Genomic DNA, 21,225 nt, shown 5'->3' on the forward strand with positions numbered 1-21,225 from the left:
AAGAAAGCATAAATAGTAAATAGGTTCAAAGGTTAGCCAAATCATGACCAAGTTCATGACCCCTTTGGAAGAGGAATTCTAAAGTTTTGAGCTATAGCGCCTCTGTAAGATTCTGTAAAGTAAGAAATCTGAAGGGAAGACTAGAAAAAAAGGGGTACCAAAATGCATCTTGATAGAGTGAACAAGATTTTATAAAGACAAAAACAAGGGTATTGGAGTTCCTGTCGTGGCACAGGGGAAACAAATCCGACTAGGAACCATGAGGTTGCGGGTTCGATCCCTGGCCTTGCTCAGTGGGTTAAGCTTGCAGATGCAGCTCAGATCCTGCATTACAGTGGTTGTGGTGTAGACTGGCAGCTACAGCTCTGATTGGACTCCTAGCCTGGAAATCTCCAAATGCCACAGGTGTGGCCCTAAAAAGCAAAAAAAAAAAAAAAAAAAAAAAATTTACAAACAAGGGTATTGCCAATAAGCACACAAAAAGACACTCAGGAGTTCCCGTTGTGGCGCAGTGGTTAACGAATCCGACTAGGAACCATGAGGTTGTGGGTTCGGTCCCTGCCCTTGCTCAGTGGGTTAACAGATCCGGCGTTGCCGTGAGCTGTGGTGTAGGTTGCAGACGCGGCTCGGATCCTGCATTGCTGTGGCTCTGGCGTAGGCCGGTGGCTACAGCTCCAATTAGACCCCTAGCCTGGGAACCTCCATATGCCGTGGAAGCGGCCCAAAGAAATAGCAAAAAAAAGACACTCAACATCACTCATCACTGGAGAAATACAAATCGAAACCACAGTGAGATACCACCTCACCCCCATTAGGATGGCTACTATCAAAAAAATAGAAAATAGCAGAGTTCCCATTGCGGCTCAGCAGCGAACGAATCAGACTAGCATCCATGACAACGCAGGTTCGATTTCTGGCCTCGCTCAGTGAGTTAAGGATCCGGCGTTGCATGAGCTGTGATGGAAGTGACAGGCGCAGCTCGGATCCTGTGTTGCAGTGGCTGTGGTGTAGACTGGCAGCTACAGCTCTGATTCGACCCCTAGCCTGGGAACCTCCATATGCTGCAGGTGCGGCCCTGAAAAGACAAAAAAAAAAAAAGGAAAAAGAAAATAGCGAGCCTTGGCAAGGATGTGGAGAAACTGGAACACTTGTGCCCTGTTGGTGGGAATGTAAAATGGTACAGCTGCTGTAGAAAGCAGGAGGATGGTTCCTCAAAAAATTTAAAAATAGATTTACCCTATTGATAGGGATAGAGTAGGATCATTGTAGAAGTCCCCAAAGGGGATCATAGATAGAGAGGGAAACTTAGGGAACTTTGGGAGAGCACTGTAAGTTTTTTGTTTTCTTTCTTTTTTTTTTAAGGGCTACCCCGCAGCATATGGAGGTTCCCAGGCTAGGGGTCGAATTGGAGCTGGAGCCTACACCACAGCAATTCGGGATCTGAGCCACATCTTAGACCTACACCAAAGCTCGCAGCAACACCGGATCCTTAACCCACTGAGCGAGGCCAGGGATCGAACCTGTGTCCTCATGGATCCTGGTCAGATTTGCTTCCCCTGAACCAGGGCAGGAACTCCCTGATCACTAAGTTAATTATCGCTCAAGAAAGCCATCAGAACAAAGCAGGCTAACGACAAATAAAGACCCGAGATATGCCTCACGTCATTATCCTTAGGACCAAGGGCAGGAATTTAAGGACCTGCTTCTGTTGATTTGAATAAGCACCTTGACCGTCTTTGTTTGACCTTACAGGGCCAAATACTCTCTTGCCTGATATTAAGGAGGAGCTACTACCCAAAGAAAGAGGAATAAGCAGTCTTTTCCCATTCTCCTCTTCCCTTGGATTATAAAATGTAACCCATCTAATCCTGGGGGCAGAGGCTCCTCACCTGCCCCCTTGCATCTCTCGCAAGGCTCCTGTCTTAACAAGCCTATTTCTTGCTGGCACTTTGTCTCTCGCTGAATTCCTTCTGCACTGAGGAACAAAGAACCCGACCCTCAGTAAGCCCAGACACTGGGTGAGTTATTCGAATTTTAAAAACATGGGTTCAAGTCCCAATCTGGGATGAGGCTGGGTTCAAGTCCTGGCACCTGGGTTGAAGTCCCAACCTGGGTTCTGGATGGGTTCAAATCAAACGACAACAGGCAGCTTCCATGTGACCCAGCAGTTCCACTGCTGGGTGTGCAGCTAAAAGAAGTGAACTCAGAGTCTTGAAAACCTAGTTGTACCTGCCATGTTCAAAGCGGCATTATTCACAATAAGAGCTTATGAAACCAAGCAGGGCCCTGTGGGCTCCTGGGCACACAAGTCTTTCTGTGTCCCCCTTTTGAAGCAGAATAATAATTCAGGTCGTCAGCGTGGGAACATGGGCTTCACTATATTCCCTGATTAATGTCCATGGTTTCAGATGTGTGAAAACTAATTAAGACAAAGAGTCCTTGCTTGTTGGAAGATTAACTATTGAAAGTACATTTGTTTGACATCAAGGTGGGAATTAATCCCCGAGCTATACATTTGACTGTTAGCCCAAGACTGTAAAGAGTGGTGACTCTAAGTCTAGGGGACAGAAGAGCAGAAGAAACCATAAGGCTTACGGGGCAGATCCACCTCTAAGACCCCTACTGGACAAGGACTGATGTGGTAAACTGGGCAAGGCCAATGGGGAAAAGCGCTGACATCTGGACCCCAGGTTGGTACTCCTGTTTTTAAGAAATAAAAACCTTCAGAGAACAATAGAGAGGGGGACTCTTCCTCCCCCTCCCAGCGTCTGTGCTGGGAGCTGTTTGGTCTCCCGTAATAGACTTTCGCTTGCTTGCTGCCTGTGCGTTCGCAAAGTTCATTCTTCAGCTCCGTAAACAAGAACCTGGATTCCGGTAACATCTTTCCGGTAACAATTTCTTGTTTTTTAGGGAATAAACTTTAGTCTCCATGACCTTCCCTGAGTTCCAAAGGGGAGGTTCACACAGTTGCTGATCAGGGAAGGGAAGGGATGCAGAAACCAGGGAGGAGCCGTCAAGAAACAATAGTGCAGCTTGGGGGCAGGGTCCTAGTCCCTCCTCAAGGAATACAGATAACAATATCTTTGAGTTCTTCTGCAGAACGAAACCCCCAACAACTGGAAGATGTTAATGAAGCTTGCTTTATTCTGGAAAGAAGACCACCAAACCACTGAACACCAGCTTTGAAACAATGCAAGCTTGCCTCTACCCTGATCCTTCTCTGCAGCCCTATTTTTCACTCCCAAAACTATAAAACCACCTCCCGATCTCTCCTAAGGGGGGGCACAGTTTTTGAGGCACTAGCCTGCTGTGACCCTCCTTTGCCTGGCAAAGCAATAAATCTATTTTTTTTTTCTCCTGCGCCCAAAACTCTGTTTCTGCATCTCTGTCTGGCACTGGTGAGCAGAGGCTGAGTTCTGGCAACTCTTTGAAGCCATCTATTTTCTTCCCCTGTCATCCCCTAGTACAGTGCCTGGTGCATAGTAAGTGCTCATTAAATATTTCTTGAATTTAAAAATGAACAAATAACACCCGAGAGATTGCATTACTATGATCAAAAGTTTCATTTTGCTATTGACTAGAAATTCCAGGGATCTAACCCCAGCCGCTGCAGTCAGATTCTTAACCCACTGTGCCACAGAGGGAACCCCATCAGTTTCCTCATCTTTAAATCAGAGGAAGGAAACCTCTCTTCCTAATTCCCAGATTCACTGTAAGATTCAAATATGATAATATACAAGACATCACTTTGGAAGCTGTAAAGCTTGATATAAATATAGGGAAATGTTGTCTTTATATTCATCATGCTCTGAACTTTGAAAAGATAAATGTTGAGGTTGCTGCTTTTTTTTTTTTTTTTGCTTGCTTTTGAGGGCAGCACCTGCAGCATATGGAAGTTCACAGGCCGGGGCTCTAATCTGAGCTGTAGCCACCAGCCTACGCCACAGCCACAGCAACGCCAGATCCGAGCCGCGTCTGTGACCTACACCACAGCTCACAGCAACGCTGTATCCTTAATCCACTGAGTGAGGTCAGGGATTGAAGCTGCATCTTCATGGATACTAGTCAGGTTCTTTAATCACTGAGCCACAGTGGGAACTCCCGAGATTGCTTCTTATCAGGGCTTTAATAATTTCCAGCTTTGGGCGTGTGAGACACCATCACCACGACCACGGCTGGAGTGGAGAATCAGCCCCAAGGAACATCCATTTGCAGGTGAGCAGTGCCCCCTGGTGGAAAGAGAAGGGCAGAGGCAGGTGCAATGTACGTGGTAGGGTGGCCAGGGGTGATGCTGCCTGAATAGGAGAAACCACTTAAGACACATTTAAAAAAAAAAAAAAAAAACCTCCTGGAGTTCCCGTCGTCGTGGCTCAGTGGTTAATGAATCTGACTAGGACTCATGAGGTTGAGGGTTCGATCCCTGGCCTCACTCAGTGGGTTAAGAATCTGGTGTTGCCATGAGCTGTGGTGTAGGCTGAAGACGCGGCTCGGATCTGGCGTTGCTGTGGCTGTGGTATAGGCTGGCAGCTACAGCTCAGATTAGACCCCTAGCCTGGGAACCTCCATATGCTGCGGGTGCAGCCCTGGAAAAGACAAAAAAAAAAAAAAACTTCTTCCCTTTTTTGTCATATGTGGGATGTAGACCTGTTATACCAATTACTTGTTGAATTACTATTATTTACATTTAATGTTCAGGCATTGAAGAATCACAATTCTTTATATATTTTTAATTTGTTTTAATTTTTACAGCCGCACCTGTGACATATGGACGTTCCCAGGCTAGGGGTCGAATCAGAGCTGTAGCTGCCAGCCTACACCACAGCCACAGCCCCACCAGATCCTTAACCCACTGAGCAAGGCCAGGGATCAAACCCACAACCTCATGGTTACTAGTCGGATTCGTTTCCACTGCGCCACGACGGGAACTCCACTAGTCGGGTTCTTAATGAGCCGCAACAGGAACTCCACAATTCTTTATATATTTTAATATCCTAATTCTTTAATATTTCAGCTTCAATAATTCAATAACTTAATTTAAAATAATTTTATATGTAATTGTAATGTATACATGTAAGGATAACCTGACCCCCTTGCTGTACAGTGGGAAAATAAAAAAAATTATATAAAAAAAATAAAATAAAATAAAATAATTTTATAATCCACAGCATTTTAAGACTACTGATGGTGGAATTCCCTTGTGATGCTAGTGGGTTAAGGATCCAGCATTGTCACTGCAGCAGCTCAGGTTCAATCCCTGACCTGGGAACTTCCACCCTGCAGGTGAGGCCAAAAAAAGACTACTGATGGCAATACACAAAGTAGGTACTCAGAGTAATTACTTATATGTGAAATAGGCTCATGATGCCAGACTCTCAGGACACCTTGGCAGGTGCCTGGCGACTCTGAGCAAATTGCTTAACATTTCCGGAACGTTAGTTGCCTCATCTGCTGAACACAGGGATTGAACTTTGCAGCTCCAAAAAGATATGATAACTTTGTCCAGAAAATGCATTTAAATGCCACGTCAATGCCAGCCTCAGCACCAGCTAATCAGGCTTCAGACTGCTGTACCACTGCAATTCCAGAAGACACCCTGACTGCGCTGGTGGCAAAACAACCTCATACGTGTCTCCACCGCAAAACCTGAACCTGTCAAGTCCAACCAAGTCCTCTGAGCTCCTCCTTTTCCATCCTCCCCGCCTCCTTCATACCGCTCTCCTGCCACAGCCTCAAGAAGAGGCTTTTTGGGTCATTTCGTGCCCATTTCTCCTTCCTTTTCAGTTTGACCTCCCCAGACGGTACATACACACGCACACATGCATGCATGCACCAGTTTGTAACACAATAACATCAATGGGAGTTTGCATTACGGTGCAGCAGAAACAAATCCGACTATATCCATGAGAATGCAGGTCCGATCCCTGGCCTCGCCCAGTGGGTTAGGGACCCGGCGTGGCTGTGAGCTATGGTGTAGGTCACAGACGTTGCTCAGATCTGGCGTTGCCGTGGCTCTGGCGGAGGCCTGCAGCTGTGGCTCTGATACGACCCTTAGCCTGGGAACGTCCATGAACAGCTTTTCATTTGCCAGGCAGCGTGCAACTAAATTATGCACAATTTCGCACAAAGGTGGACACTTTTTATCCACCTTTTAACAACGACCTGAACCCTTTCTGCAGGCCTCCCTACAGAAATGTTCAACTGAAAAGACATCTTTTATGTCATTACGCTTAACGTGTCTTTCCCCAAAACTGGCCTAGCACCTTGTACTATTGGAAACGGATCCTTCATTTCCTCTCTCCTTCCCATCATCTCCCCCTCCTGCCTCCTCTCCTCCACCTCCCCGTCCACCTCTTTCCTCATTCTCCCACTCCAGGTCCACAGAGCCAATATATGGACTTCAAAGCAGAATCTTATGTTCTTTCGAGCCCCAGTGCCACACTCAGCTGTATGTCACCTTGTTCTTGAGTTAAAGTTCTTATTCTGAAGCTAATGCCACCCAGTTGCCCTTCACCACACCCTCCCATCATCCAAGGACTCTGATGTCTAGTTCACAGTCCACTTCACCCACATCTCGTGTCATGTGGGAGACTTCCTGGCCATGCAGTGGCCCGGTTTTTTTTTTTTTTTTCTTCGTTGTTTGTTTTTTGGGGTTTTTTTTGTTTTTTGTTTTTTGTTTTTTTTTTTGTTTGTTTTTTTTTTTTGCTTTTTTTAGGGCCTCACCCACGGCATATGGAAGTTCCCAGGTTAGGAGCTGAATTAGAACTGCAGTTGCTGGCCCACGTCACAGCCACAGCCACACAGGATCCGAGCCACACTGGTGACCTACACCACAGGTCATGGCAATGCCAGATCCTGAACCCACTGAGTGAGGCCAGGGATCGAACCTGCATCCTCATGGATACTAGGCAGATTCGTTTCTGCTGCATCACAAAGGGAACTCCAGATGGCCCATTTTTAACACCCCAGTCTAAAAGCTCCTACTCTCCTACTCCAACGACTTTTGATCTGTCCATTTCTCAGCTTATTCCAGTGACTGTTGGGTCCAGGTACCATGACTATGCACTGACTTTTGTCAAGATCTAGTGTTGTATCTGCCTTAAAATTCTAAACTCTGGATTCTACTGTCCGTCTTTAACCCACCATCCTTCACCTCTATCAATCTGCTGCTCATACTCTCTCTATTCTGTATCTGCCTGAAGATGCCCAATGACTCAACTTTTGTCTTTCGCCCCTGTATCTACCCTCTGTCTTACTTCCTTCTTTATAAATGACCATACGGTTGATCAACCTCAACGGTTTTCTCAAGAGTCCCAGAAACTTCTTTGTTGCTTTTTCCTTCTTCTGAACCTGTCTTCAAATCCCAAAGGCACATCAGCCTGATCAGCATCTTCTCTCTTCCTACACCAGGATAACTTCCAAATACGTATCTGGGAGTTCCCATCATGGCGCAGTGGAGACGGATCCGACTAGGAACCATGAGGTTGCGGGTTCGATCCCTGGCCTCGCTCAGTGGGTTAAGGATCAGGCATTGCCATGAGCTGTGGTGTAGGTCACAGATGCGGCTCGGATCTGGTGTTGCTGTGGCTGTAGTGTAGGCCAGCGGCTACAGCTCCGATTCGACCCCTGGCCTGGGAACCTCCATATGCTGCAGGTGCAGCCCTAAAAACCAAAAAACAAACAAACAAACAAACAAAACAAAACAACCCCCCCAAAAAAAAACCAAATACGTATCTGAATGTCATTACAAATAAGCTGGAAAGCTGCCATTTAATGGTTGCACGATCCCTTTAAACAACAGCAACAACAGCAGATGAGCTGGGCCCTAAATTCTTCCTGACAATCCCTTCACTCCTGGCTAGTCAGGTATTTTTCCCAGTTCCACGTACGGAATCAAAACATTCACACTTCCTATCTTTGTATGAGCCATTCCTCCAACCCCTCAAAGTCAGCTGGACCCAAACTAAATTCCGTATCTTTTAGAATTCCCTTCATGGCTCAGTAGTTAATGAACCCAACTAGGATCCATGAGGATGCGGGTTCAATCCCTGGCCTTGCTCAGTGGGTTAAGGATCCCGCATTGCTGTGAGCTGTGGTGCAGGTCACAGATGTGGCTCGGATCTGGCGTGGCTGTGGTTGTGGTATAGGCTGGCAGCTGCAGCTCCAATTCGACCCCTAGCCTGGGAACCTCCATATGCCATGGGTGTGGCCCTAAAAAAAGCTAAATAAATACATAAATAAATTCGGTATCTTTTGCCCCCCATATTCCCTATCTCAGTCAATATCTCTCAGCATCTGAAAACAATCACTGAAGAGTCATCCCCAACCCTCTCCTCTTCCTTATTGTCCAAATTCAATTAAGGAGCACATCCTCTCAACTCCGTCTTTCCATCCCATTGCTCTCATCCTTCCCACCTGGACCACTGTCTTCGCCTTGTAACTGGCCTTCTTTTTCCACTGCAACCTGATTAGGCTGCCCTCTGCTTTTCAACTTAGAAGTCACTCCAAATCCTTTAGGACAGAAGGCTAAACATGATCCAGTCTGGTCCTGACCACACATTTCTTAAAGACTGTAACAATTTTTTTTTTTTTTTGGTCTTTTTAGGGCTGCACCTGTGGTATATGGAGGTTCCCAGGCTAGGGGTCAAATCAGAGCTGTAGCTGCTGGCCCACACCACAGCCTCCGCAAAGCCAGATCCGAGCTGCATCTGCAACCTACACCACAGCTCACAGCAATGCTGGATCCTTAACCCACCGAGAAAGACCAAGGATCGAACCCAAGTCCCCATGGATACTAGTTGGGCTCATTAACTACTGAGGCATGACAAGAACTCCAGTAAACATCTATTTTTCACCTCTGCAGTTATGGAGCACCACGTCTTTATTTTTACATTTACCACTGAACCCCAAACATCGTAGCCATACATGTTAAATATAGGAATCAGTCAATACTTATGTTATTGTTCCAGGTAAGGAATAGTCGTAATCATGCTAAGACCAAAGTCGTTACCACGGTGTTTTTGCTGTGGTGGGATGAAATGTGTTTCTGTAGTTAACGATGCTTTATATAATTCTCTGGTAATTAAGACCCTACTGCAGCTGATGGCACCTTACCGCTTCTTTAATTTTGAGACTTTAATCTTACTAAACTTTCAAAACTTTATAATAACTTGTGCCAGATAATGATGGTATAGTCCTAGGGTCTAGATGAAAGTAAAGGATGACTCACCCCACATGAGAAGTTAAAATAATGACCTGAATATAGCAGGAACCTTATTATACTGAAGATAACAAATATCCTACAGCAACAGCCAGGATGGTAGACATTCATTTACCGCCCCGCCCCCCAAAAGTCACCCAATGATACATAATTTCATGCTTATCTGAACGGTGCCTTTTTTTCTTTTGGCGCGCACAACTCCAACTGTGACACCCCAATAATTGTGTATAAAAGCCCAGAGTAAACCCTCAGCACACAATGTTCTGTTCTCCTTTGACGTTACAGCTGCCCACAGACAAGGCAAACATTTCTCACGCTACCATGTCTCTCCGATTTTCCAGTGGGTCCAGGCATATTTGCTTACGGTCTGGCGCTGGATCTCTCAGACCATCCAGTGGAGGCACTGGCTTTGCAAGCAGCAATATATGCAGCAGCTCTAGTGCTGGAAGTGGATTCTCCAATGCTTTGGGAGGGGGCCTGGGCAGTGCTTCTGTCGGGAGCCATGCTGGTGGTACCCTTGGAAGTGCTGCTTGTGCTGGCTTTGCTGGAAGTGAGGGGGGCCTCCTCTCTGGGAATGAGAAGGTGACTATGCAGAATCTCAATGACCGCCTGGCATCCTACCTGGATAACGTGCGAGCTCTGGAGGAGGCAAATGCTGACCTGGAGAGAAAAATCAAGGGTTGGTATGAACAACATGGTCCCAGCTCTTGCCGTGGACTTGATCATGACACCAGCAGGTATCACCCAACCATTGAAGATCTTAAGAACAAGGTGAGCGAATTCACAAATTTGGAACCCCTCCAAGTATTTAAAATGAAGAATTACCTGGCAAAAGACACTGATGTACAACAGGACATGCTTCATAACAGTTGTCTGTCATTTATACTGTATTATTTATTTTGAAATATTATTCTTCCTAGTAGCTAACAACAGGCACTTTGATTCATGAATTTCAATGTAGCTTAAATGTAACTAGTTCCACTATTGTTTCTTTTGAGATACACTCATTAGGCAGGAAGTATTGTATTCTAAAAGTTATATGAGAGAGTTCCCTCGCTGGCTCAGCGGTTAATGAACCTGACTGGGGTCCATGAGGATGTGGGTTCGATCTCTGGCCTCGCTCAGTGAGTTAAGGATCTGGCATTGCCATGAGCTGTGGTGCGGGTTGCAGACATGACTCGGATCCCACGTCGCTGTGGCTGTGGCGTAGGCCGGCAGCTGTAGCTTCGATTTGAGTCCAAACCTGGGAACTTCCATATGCCTTAGGTGCAGCCCTAAAAAGCAAAATAAATAAATAAGTTATATGAGAAGAAATAAAACCATATTTGTCATTTTTTAAATTAAATTTTAGGAGTTACCAGTGGCTCAGGGGGCTAAGGACCCAGCGTTGCCACTGCTGTGGCTCTGGTTACTGTTGTAGTGCAGGATCTATCCTGGGACCCAGGGAACTTTCACATGGCATGGGCATGCCTCCCCCCAACAAAAAATTAAATTTTAAAACATTTTCGTTATTACATAAGGAAGTGAGATTTTTATGCAAAAGGTTAATTGTGCAATATTTTTTTGTTTCCTGAAATAACAGATTATAAGAGCAGATTTCTCAGTTGTGTTTTCCTTCCTGATTTCTCCTAGATCATCTCCTCCACTACGGCAAATGCTAATATCATTCTGCAGATTGATAACGCCAGACTGGCTGCTGATGACTTCCGGCTAAAGTAAGACATAGACAATAATCTTGCCTAGAACATGTTTCTGATCTACGTAGTGTGCTAAATAAAATCTCAATTTCACCCCAAGTAGAATAAGCCATAAACTTAAAGATTAAAGAAAGTAACACATGTGACCATACGATAACACCAAACAGTACAAAGCATGGTAGGTATAATATTACAATTGGCTAGATTCCCAGTTTATACATATTTATTACATCCTTGAGACAAAGTGTCACTGTATTTCTATGCCTGCCTAAACAGGGCCAAGCGCAAAGTAAATGTCCATAAATATTTGACAATAAAGTGAAAACATTAACTAAGATAAAATTCTAAAATGGTCTATGTAATTGGGATGTCCTGTTGGAATTCGTGTAACCAAATCATTGCCAATTATCCTTCCCAGAGTCTGATGAGAGGAGTGGAGGAGGGCTTTCTTTGTATATTTTTATAACATTTAGAGACCTTATTCAAATTCTAACTTTCTGTTAAAAGTCATTGAGGTTTCTGGTTTGTTTTTTGTTCTTTGTGGTTTTTTTTTTTTTTTTTGGGCTGCGCCTGCTGCATATGGGAGTTTCTGGGCTAGGGGTCCAATCGGAACTGCAGCTGCTGGTCTACACCACAGCCACAGGACGAAGGGATCCTTAACCCAGTGAGGGAGGCCGGAGATCGAACCCACGTCCTCGTAAATACTAGTCGGGTTTGTTTCTGCTGCACCACAACAGGAACTCCAAAAGCCACTGAGGTTTTATGTTTCCATCTCTCAAGCCAGTCTAACATGTGCTGACAGTCACTGAATGCCTCCCAAGGTACGAAAACGAGCTTGCCCTTCACCAAAACACAGAGGCTGACATCAATGGGCTACGGCAAGTCCTGGATGAACTGACCCTCTGCAGGACCGACCAGGAGCTGCAGTATGAATCACTGAGTGAAGAGATGACTTATCTCAAGAAGAACCATGACGAGGTAGGGGAAGCTTGATTCTAATCATTTTAAATACCTGGCAGCGGGTGGGGCAGAGGGCATTAAATTACAATAGTAATTCATGCTCATTATAATAACTCAAAAAGGCCAAGGCAGATAAAGAAAATAATACATTACTTTTGAAATTCCGGGAATGTTCAAATTCCAGTCCTTCCAAGTACAAAATACCTTGGATGATTATTTTAACCTCTCTGTATATTAATCCTAATCTGTAAATTAAGTCCAAGAATAGGGAGCTCCCGTCGTGGCGCGGTGGTTAACGAATCCGACTAGGAATCATGAGGTTGCGGGTTCCATCCCTGCCCTTGCTCAGTGGGTTAAGGATCCGGCGTTGCTGTGAGCTGTGGTCTAGGTTGCAGATGCGGCTCGGATCCCGTGTTGCTGTGGCTCTGGCGTAGGCCAGTGGCTACAGCTCCGATTCGACCCCTAGCATGGGAACCTCCATATGCCGCGGGAGCGGCCCAAGAAATGGCAAAAAGACAAAAAGACAAAAAAAAAAAAAAAAGAATAGCACCCACCGCATACAGATGTTAAAAGACTTGAATGAGTTAACGCCCCTAAACTGCTTAAACAATGTCTGATCTATAACAACCACTCAATAAATGGTAGCTGTTGTCCCTAAGATGACAGTTCCAGGAGGGCAGGGATTTTTATTGTTTTTTTCCTACTGCTCTTGTCCCATCAACGAGCACTGTCAGTGACATTTAATCCAGAATTACATGTCTTGGAGAAAGCCCTCAAGTTTTGCTTTAGCCCAGGCACTTTCTGTCAAGGGCTAGGATCCATGCTAATAAAAACATGTGTCAGAAGCTCCCACCGTGGCTCAGTAGCAGTGAACCCAACTAGTATCCATGAGGATGTGGCTTCAATCCCCGGCCTCGCTCAGTGAGTTAAAGATCCAGCGTTGCCATAAGCGGTGGTGTAGGTCGCAGATGAAGCTCAGATCCTGCGTTGCTGTGGCTGTGGAAGAGGCTGGCAGCTGTAGCTCCAATATGACCCCCAGCCTGGGAACTTCCATATGCTACAGGTACGGCCCTAAAAAGCAGGAAAAAAAAAAAGTGTCCTTAAAAATAAAAATTATATGCTTGGTACAAATTACAATATATAAACTAAACAACAAGGTCCTACTATATAACACAGGTAACTATATTCAATATTTTGTAATAACCCACAATGGAAAAGAATCTGAAAAAGAATATATATTATACATAATATATATACACAAATCATTTAGGTGTACACCTGAAACCAATACAATATTGTAAATCAACAATACTTCAAATTTTTTTTTAATTTTTAAAAAATAAAGGAAAAAAGAATTCTATGCTTAATAACTCTCCAGGGAGTTCTTTCGTGGTGGTGCAGCAGGTTGAGGATCCTGCTGTTCTCACTGCATCTGCTGGGGTTCCATCCCTGGTCCAGGAACTTCCACATGCCTTGAGCATGGCAAAAAAACAAAACCAAACAACAACAGCAACAAAAAACTCTCTGGCCTTTGTATCCCCTTCTCACTTAAAAGAATAAGACACCTCTGGGTAGGACACCTCTTGTTGTGGTGTTTGTTGTGGTTGTTGTAATTAACAAATCACAAATTAAATAGATGAGTGTCATGACTACAGATGGAATAAGTCAATTCAAAAAATCCTGTGCCTAGAGTTCCCACTGTGGCACAGCAAGAACAACCCCACCAGTATCCATAAGGATGCAGGTTTGATCCCTGGCCTGGGTCAGCGAGGGCACCATCCGTGAGCTGCCCTGAGCCATGGTGTAGGTCACAGGCGAGGCTGAGATCTGATGTTGCCGTGGCTGTGGTATAGGCCAACAGCTGTAGCTCCAATTGGACCCCTAGCCTGGGAACCTCCATATGCTGCGGGTGCGGCCCTAAAAATCAAAAATCAAAGGAAATGAGGTGAAGTGAAATATAAAATAAAATAAAATAAAAATCCTGTGCCTTACCTTAGACAACTCGAAGTTAAACCACAAACTTGGAGATATAAAGTAACAGGAGCGCAGGTCACGGCTCTGGGGTCTCGCCCACGTTTCCCCCGCAGGAGATGAGGGCGCTGCAATGCGCGGCCGGAGGCAACGTGAACGTGGAGTTGAACGCGGCGCCCGGCGTGGACCTCACGGTTCTGCTGAAAAACATGCGGGCGGAGTACGAAGCCCTGGCCGAGCAGAACCGCAGGGATGCGGAGGCCGGGTTCCACGAAAAGGTGAGAGTCGCCCAGCCAGCCCGGAGGTCCACCTCCCACGCCCACCCACCCTGCGGGGACAGACCCGCTAACTCCCGCGCGTCCCGCCTGCAGAGCGCCACCCTGCAGCAGCAGATCTCCGACGACGCAGGCGCCGCCACCTCCGCCAGGAGCGAGCTGACCGAAATGAAGCGCAGCCTACAGACGCTGGACATCGAGTTGCAATCCCTCCTGGCCACGGTAGGCGAGAACGCAGGTCAGCGCGTCCAAAGAGTCTAACTTGAAACCCTTCCCTGCCTCCCTGTTGTAGCTTTACCTCCAAATACTCAAGAGAGGGCAGGACAGACGCTCAGAAAGACGGGCAGCGCTTCCTCCCTGAGGTCGCTGGGAACTTCCTTCCGCCCATGCTCAGTGCCCACTTCATGCCCACCTTCCTTCCGGTGGTCCATCTCGGTTGCAGAGCAAGCCGTGGAAGCTTTGATGCATCTGAAAATTAAGTGGCTGGCTTACATACTGCTGCCATGCAAGGCAGAGCTGGTGTCACCAGCATCGCCTAATATTGATCAAAGCCTATTAAGGCATCGCTGGGCTTTCCATCAGGCAGAGGAAAGGAGGGTACACATTGGATTCCAGGTGCGGACTGTCAGCCTCCTCAGCCCCGCAGTGTGCAGGGGAATTATGAGAATTGGTTTTGAGAATTATGGCACACAGGTGCCCCAAGGGTTCCCTGTCTTCATCAGAGCTTTCAGGCTCCCTAAGGACACCAGGTTGTGACATAAAGAAAAGAGCCACTGTTCTAGTATCCATGAAAACACAGGTTCGATCCCTGGCCTCGCTCAGTGGGTTAAGGATCTGGCGTTGCCGTGAGCTGTGCTGTAGGTCGCAGACACGGCTTGGATCTGGTGTTGCTGTGGCTGTGGTGTAGACCAGCAGCTACAGCTCCGATTTGACCCCTAGCATGGGAACCTCCATATGCCACATGCCGTGGGTACGGCCCTAAAAAGACGAAAAAAAAAAAAAAAGAAAGAAAGAAAGAAAGAAAGAAGGAAAAGAGCCACTGTTACACAAAGGAACCCAGCAAGCAGAGGAGGAAAAAATGCTCAAAACAGTAGGAAGACTAATTTGTTTGGCCACCCTAGAAAGGTGCAGTTCTTTCTTACCTTATGGTATTTCGATAGGAGACTTGTTTTTACCACTAACTAACCCCATCAGAACAGGTGTGCCGCCCTGCTGGCTGGTACCCCTGACCCTCCTCCCTGCCACCTTGGGGTCCTGGAACCCTCCTCTCATCCCCATTCCCTTCTTTCCTGCAGCTGGAACCCTGAGGACCTGTTCCTACTGCCATGCCTCTGAGCACAAATCCTCTTTATTTCTGAGCTATGTTGAAAGAAAGAAATTCCTGAGTTCCCAGAGCAGAATTTATGCATTTTCACAGAGAAGCAATGATGTTAGAAAGTAATTAGATTCAGTGGATTCCTACAGTTTGGACTCATGAGATAGTCCACCCAAAAAGCCCATTTTCATTTGCAACTGAATTACAGAATAATGGTGCAATGCAACCTAACTTCCATTCCTGAGATTCTTATGTGGTCAGATGAATTCTAGAGTTGAGAACACAAATCGTGGGTGAGCTTGTACAAACCTCCAAGGACAGCCTGACCTTCCTCCTCGTCTCCAAGCTAAACCTATACAGCACGAGGCTGTGAGATGGAGATGCTGTGGTCCACTCTGATTTAGGAGAGTGTTAGCAACCTGCAAAAGGAATATCCTATGAGAACTCTTTGTCAGGGAAATTCAAGTTTTGAGTGGCCAAAGCACACGCTTCACGGACACCTGGCACTTGTGGTCTCAGCCTCCCCATTACCATCCTGGTCACCTCTGCTCCTTTGCCCTGGAGAGCCCAGTGCCACCCCTGTAATGCATACATCAGTCTGTTTATGGAAGGCAGGGCTTTTTAGTCCCCCTAGACCCAGCATTTGCCTGTTATCATGAATATTTTATAACTCCCACGTTATAATCCTAAAGATGAGCTCAGTAGATAATATGTTCAGCAACACATACAACTTTACTTTGCTTTTTTAGGGCCACATCCTCGGCATATGGAAATTCCCAGGCTGGGGGTCAAATCCGAGCTACAGCTGCCGGCCTATACCACAGCCACAGCAGCATTAGATCCGAGCTGCATCTGCAGCCTACAGCACAGCTCATGGCAAATGCCAGATCCTCAACCCACTGAGCGAGGCCAGGGATCTAACCCACATCCTCATGGATACTACTGGGATTCCTTACCGATGAGCCACAACAGGAAATGCCATACCAAAAAAATTGTTTTAAACCAGTATTATTTCTTAATTGCCATTAAAAGGAAAGATAAAAATATTTTAAGTAAAAGAAAAATACAAATATATGTTTTTCTTTTTATGGTCGAACCTGGGGCATATGGAAGTTCCCAGGCTGGGGGCCCACACCACGGCCACAGCAACACCAGATCTGAGCCGCATCAGCGACCTACACTGCAGCTTGTGGCAACACTGGATCCTTACCCCACTGAGCGAGGCCAGGGATCGAACCCAAATCCTCACAGAGACAATGTCGGGTCCTTCACCTGCTGAGCCACAACAGGAACTCCAAGTAAAATATATTTAACATGTACACACTTGGGCCCAACCACCCTAGAACACATAATGAGAGAGACAGAGGCCTCCACCTTCCTTTGATGAATGTTTTATTTTAAACAAAGTGAGACCAGGAATTGGTCCACACAAGAAGAAAAAGAAAATGAAAGAGTAGAAGTAAGGTGGACACTCAGATAATAACTAATACCCAAAGAAGTGATAACCATCAGATGTGACATGATAAGGGAAAGAGGAAAATTAATTGAAGTAGGGGTCACCTGACAAGACAAATTATGGACTATGGTAGTTGAGAGGGGGAGGATGTATAATATTCATTAGAGTAGTGTTGAAATAATGACCTGTCCTGTGTTATGAAACAGGTGTCTTGTCTTGAAATCCCAGCCCTGTTAAGGCATTCGTTCAATCTCAAGTGCTTAATAAAAGGCCTTTGGTTAATGACAAAAAAAAAAAAATCAAGGACAGATTAGAAAAAGAAACAGCAGCACAAAAATCCTTAGAATAGTAGAGGGGGAGTTCCCATCGTGGCTCAGCAGAAACAAATCTGACTAGTAGCCATGAGGTTTCGGGTTCGATCCCTGGCCTCGATCAGAGGGGTTAAGGATCCCATGATGCCGTGAGCTGTGGTGTAGGTCGAAGACGCGGCTCAGATCTGGCGTTGCTGTGGCCGTGGTGCAGGACGGCAGCTGTAGCTCCGATTGGACCCCTAGCCTGGGAACCTCCATATGCCGCGGCCCTAAAAGACAAAACAACAACAACAACAAGAGGCATCTCAAAAATAAGCATGTCATTTCAAAATATAAGATTTCCAATATTGATTTCTTATCATATCCCGCACAAGGATATTTTAATAGATAGGTTGATCGTAATATGAAATAATTCCTAAAGATATGAATATCCATTGAAACAGTCAAAAGTCTGATGGAGCAAAGGATCATGCCTCTCACGCTGGGTCATCCAGCAGCCAGACCCCCACCCCGAACCTGGGAAATGCCAGTCCCTTCCCTCTCTCTCTACCTCCTGTTTAATTGCGATGAGCCCCCCACATTTCCAGAACTCACCTAGGGAGCGGCACTGCCTTTGCCTGGAAACGCTAGTCTACATAGTCCTCACCGTGGTTCACCCCTTGCTCTGACACCTTTGGCGTCCTCAGAAACACTCCCTGGAGTGCTCCTTGAGCGAGACAGAGGGCAGCTACTGTGCGCAGCTGGCCCAGATCCAGGCTCAGATCGGGGCCCTGGAGGAGCAGCTGCACCAGGTCAGGACTGAGACCGAGGGCCAGAAACTGGAGTACGAGCAGCTCCTGGACATCAAGGTCCACCTGGAAAAAGAAATTGAGACCTACTGCCTCCTGATAGATGGAGACGGAAAGTAAGTAACACCATCTGAAAATCTGGTTTTTACCTATTTTAAGCCACAACCACACACTGTCCTTCCCCTTCCAGACTTCCAGGCCTTCCTTCTTCCTTCCCACTATAGAAAAGCATGGCCAGGAGTTCCTGTTGTGGCTCAGCAGTTAACAAACCCGACTAGCATCCCTGAGGACGAGGGTTCCATCCCTGGCCTGGCTCAGTGGGTTCAGGATCTGGCGGTGCCGTGAGCTGTGGTGTAGGTGGCCGATGCAGCTCTGATCCCGCCTTGCCGTGGCTGTGGTGTAGGCTGGAAGCTACAGCTCCGATTGGACTCCTAGCCTGGGAACCTCCATGTGCTGAGGGTGCAGCCCTAAAAAGACAAAAAGGAAAAATGAAAAAAAAAGAAAAGCATGGCCAGCTCTTGCCTCTGGTGGCCTCTCTTCTGTATTTCGTACGTCACAGCCTCTTCTTTATCTGCCTTGGGTGTCCCCAGTTGTCCCTACAGAGGTCCCCATTGGTTGTCCATGTTAATCATTGTGGTTTCAAGATTCTCCCCGCCCCAGCCCCAGGCTTTGTCCATCTTTCAGTTCATTGCTCACATCACTGCTGTCGTGAAATACACATACTTTGTACAAACCTCCAGGATCTATATGTAAAATATTTTTCTTTCCTTAAGTTTCAAATTCTTGGGTTTTTTTTTTTTTAACTTGACTTTTTTTATATCCTCTCTTCATTTATTATTATTATTTTTAATGGCTGCACCCTCAGCATATGGAAGTTTCTGGGCCAGGGATTGAATCAAAGCTGCAGCTGTGACCTATACCACAGCTGTAGCAATGCCAGATCCTTTAACCCAATGCACCAAGCCTATGTGCTCTCTTTAGATGACATTTAATTACTTTCAATTCCCACACCCGAAAATGTTACTATTTCCCTTTATAGAAAATGCAGATCAGTTTTTGGCATACAAAGTTTCCTTGCATGCCGGTTCATCTATTGGTCTAATGAATATTTATGAAGTGATAAGCAAATATTATAGAACAAACTGAGTTTTTTTTTTTTTTTTTTAATAGCTCATGCTCCAAATCAAAGGGCTTTGGATCAGGAAACTCAGGAAATTCATCTAAAGGTACTAAAATCTATTTCTTTTTCTACTGCAGCAAATATTTTTACATTAATGAGTCATACACTATGGCAATAGTCTATACTGAGGTAATTTTAACTAAAGTGCTCTAAACTGAAAGTATTATTTCAAGTGGATAATACAATCCCAAACTATTATTAGGAACCTATACTTCACTCCTTCACCAAAAATATATTATATTACAATGAGCCATGGATTTTTTTGTCATGTAATCTTTTAGGTTGAATATGTGTATTCACATATGCTTTATTTCTAGATTTATCCAAAACCACGCTGATAAAGACGGTGGTTGAAGAGATAGACCAACGTGGGAGAGTTCTTTCATCGAGGGTTCAGTCCATTGAAGAGAAGACATCTAAAGTGACCAATGGCAAGACAGAACAAAGGCTTCCTTTCTAGTCGTCATTTCTCGAGAAAAGAATCATTTGGGGAAAGATCCTGCACAACTGCATTATTCTAAATGTCAAGGAGATAATCAAAACATTTTTCATTTAAAGATAAGTTACTTAGCAAAAACCTCTGTTTTCTTAATTACCTTTTACAGGAAGCTGGGTGTTTGTTTTCAAATAAATTTTAAAAAAATGATGTGCATTGACTTCCATTCACTCATGACTAAACAGTAATTATTTGCGCTGAGTTTCTTCCATATCTAATTCATAGGAAGACATGTATGGAGTGTATTTTAACTGTCCTTTTACTCTAGTTCAAAATAATAGCTCCCTCTTGGCTCAGTGGGTTCAGTCATCACTGCTGTGGCTCTGGTTACAGCTGTGGTGCCGTTTTTTTTCTTTTTTCCTTTTTTTTTTATTACTTAATGAATTTTATTACATTTGTAGGTGTACAACAATTATCACAACCAAATTTTATAGCATTTCCATCCCAAACCCTCAGTGCATCCCCCCACCTCCCCCAATCTGTCTCATTTGGAAACCATAAGTTTTTCAAATTCTGTGACTCAGTTTCATCCCTGGCCGGGGAACTTTCACATGCCATGGGCGTGGCAAAAAATAATAAAATAAAATAATAGTCAATACCACATGGTACTTAAATATTAATTCACTAGGCATAAGCTTTAAATTTCACCGTTTAACGTTAAGTCCATAATTTGGAAATTTGTAGAAATTCTCCTGTGATTGAAAAGTTCCACCTCTAGAGGGCGCATTCCTGGGGTTTCGCCTATGAGCCTAGCTCAAACCCTTCTGGAGATCTGGACACTTTCAGGATACCATTCCCCACAATCAGGGTTATCTCTGGAAAGATCTGCACAATAATCCTCATGACAATGACTTTTTTCTAGAGCAGAGATTGGCAAACTTCAGTAAAGGCCCAGGTAATAAATATTTTAGGCTCTATTTCAATTACTGCTAGACTCAAACAATGTAGCAGAAAGCAGCCATGAACAATAGGTAAGCAAATAAGCATGACTCTGTTCCAATAAAACTTTATTTATGGACACTGAAATTTGAATGGCCAATCATTTCAGCATATCATGAAATATTATTTTTCTAATCTTTTTTTCCAGATATTTAAACATGTTAAAAACCATCCTTAGCTCAGGGGCTGTACAAAAACAGGTGGCAGACCAGATTTAACCCATCAACAGCTGTTCCAGAACTTAAAATCTCATAAGGTTGATGCATGTGTGTATCTTTCTGGATCAAAATGTATAGTAGGGATTTCCAGCAAATTTTAAGTTCCATAAAAGAAGAACGGCTCTCAAATTTCTCTAATATGTGGCTTGATTCTAATAAGAAGTCCCAGTGAGGGCAGGAATTCTACCACAAAACCCGAGTTGCATGGGAGTTCAACGAAGGGGTGAAGGATGGAGTTTTTACAAAAATCTTGAGCCAAAGGTCATTAAATGAAGCAAACATTAGAAATTCATGAGGAAATCATCCCTAAACCATATAATGTGTAGGACCAGTGGCGTAATTCGCAGGGCTCAGTGCAAAATGGAAATGTGGAGTCCCTGGTTCAAAAATCAGGAAAAATTG

The 21,225-nt window shown here is 45.0% G+C and overlaps 1 protein-coding gene across 1 annotated transcript; it reads left to right on the plus strand.

Annotated features, from left to right (window-relative positions):
* Positions 1-9,431: 9,431 nt before the first annotated feature.
* On the plus strand, positions 9,432-19,736 carry KRT28 (keratin 28). The gene is made up of 8 exons (XM_003131464.5): positions 9,432-9,988; positions 10,850-10,932; positions 11,736-11,892; positions 13,962-14,123; positions 14,217-14,342; positions 17,889-18,106; positions 19,161-19,216; positions 19,488-19,736. Exons 1-8 carry the CDS (start codon positions 9,476-9,478, stop codon positions 19,628-19,630), a joined length of 1,458 nt encoding a protein of 485 aa, XP_003131512.2. The 5' UTR covers positions 9,432-9,475; the 3' UTR covers positions 19,631-19,736.
* The last annotated feature ends 1,489 nt before the right edge of the window (positions 19,737-21,225 follow it).

The sequence above is a fragment of the Sus scrofa genome, chromosome 12, assembly GCF_054392235.1.
Source record: "Sus scrofa isolate SSC_HxYL_T2T_F1_AM1 chromosome 12, Sscrofa_HxYL_maternal_Yorkshire_Landrace_v2.0, whole genome shotgun sequence".
Lineage (NCBI taxonomy): Eukaryota > Metazoa > Chordata > Mammalia > Artiodactyla > Suidae > Sus > Sus scrofa.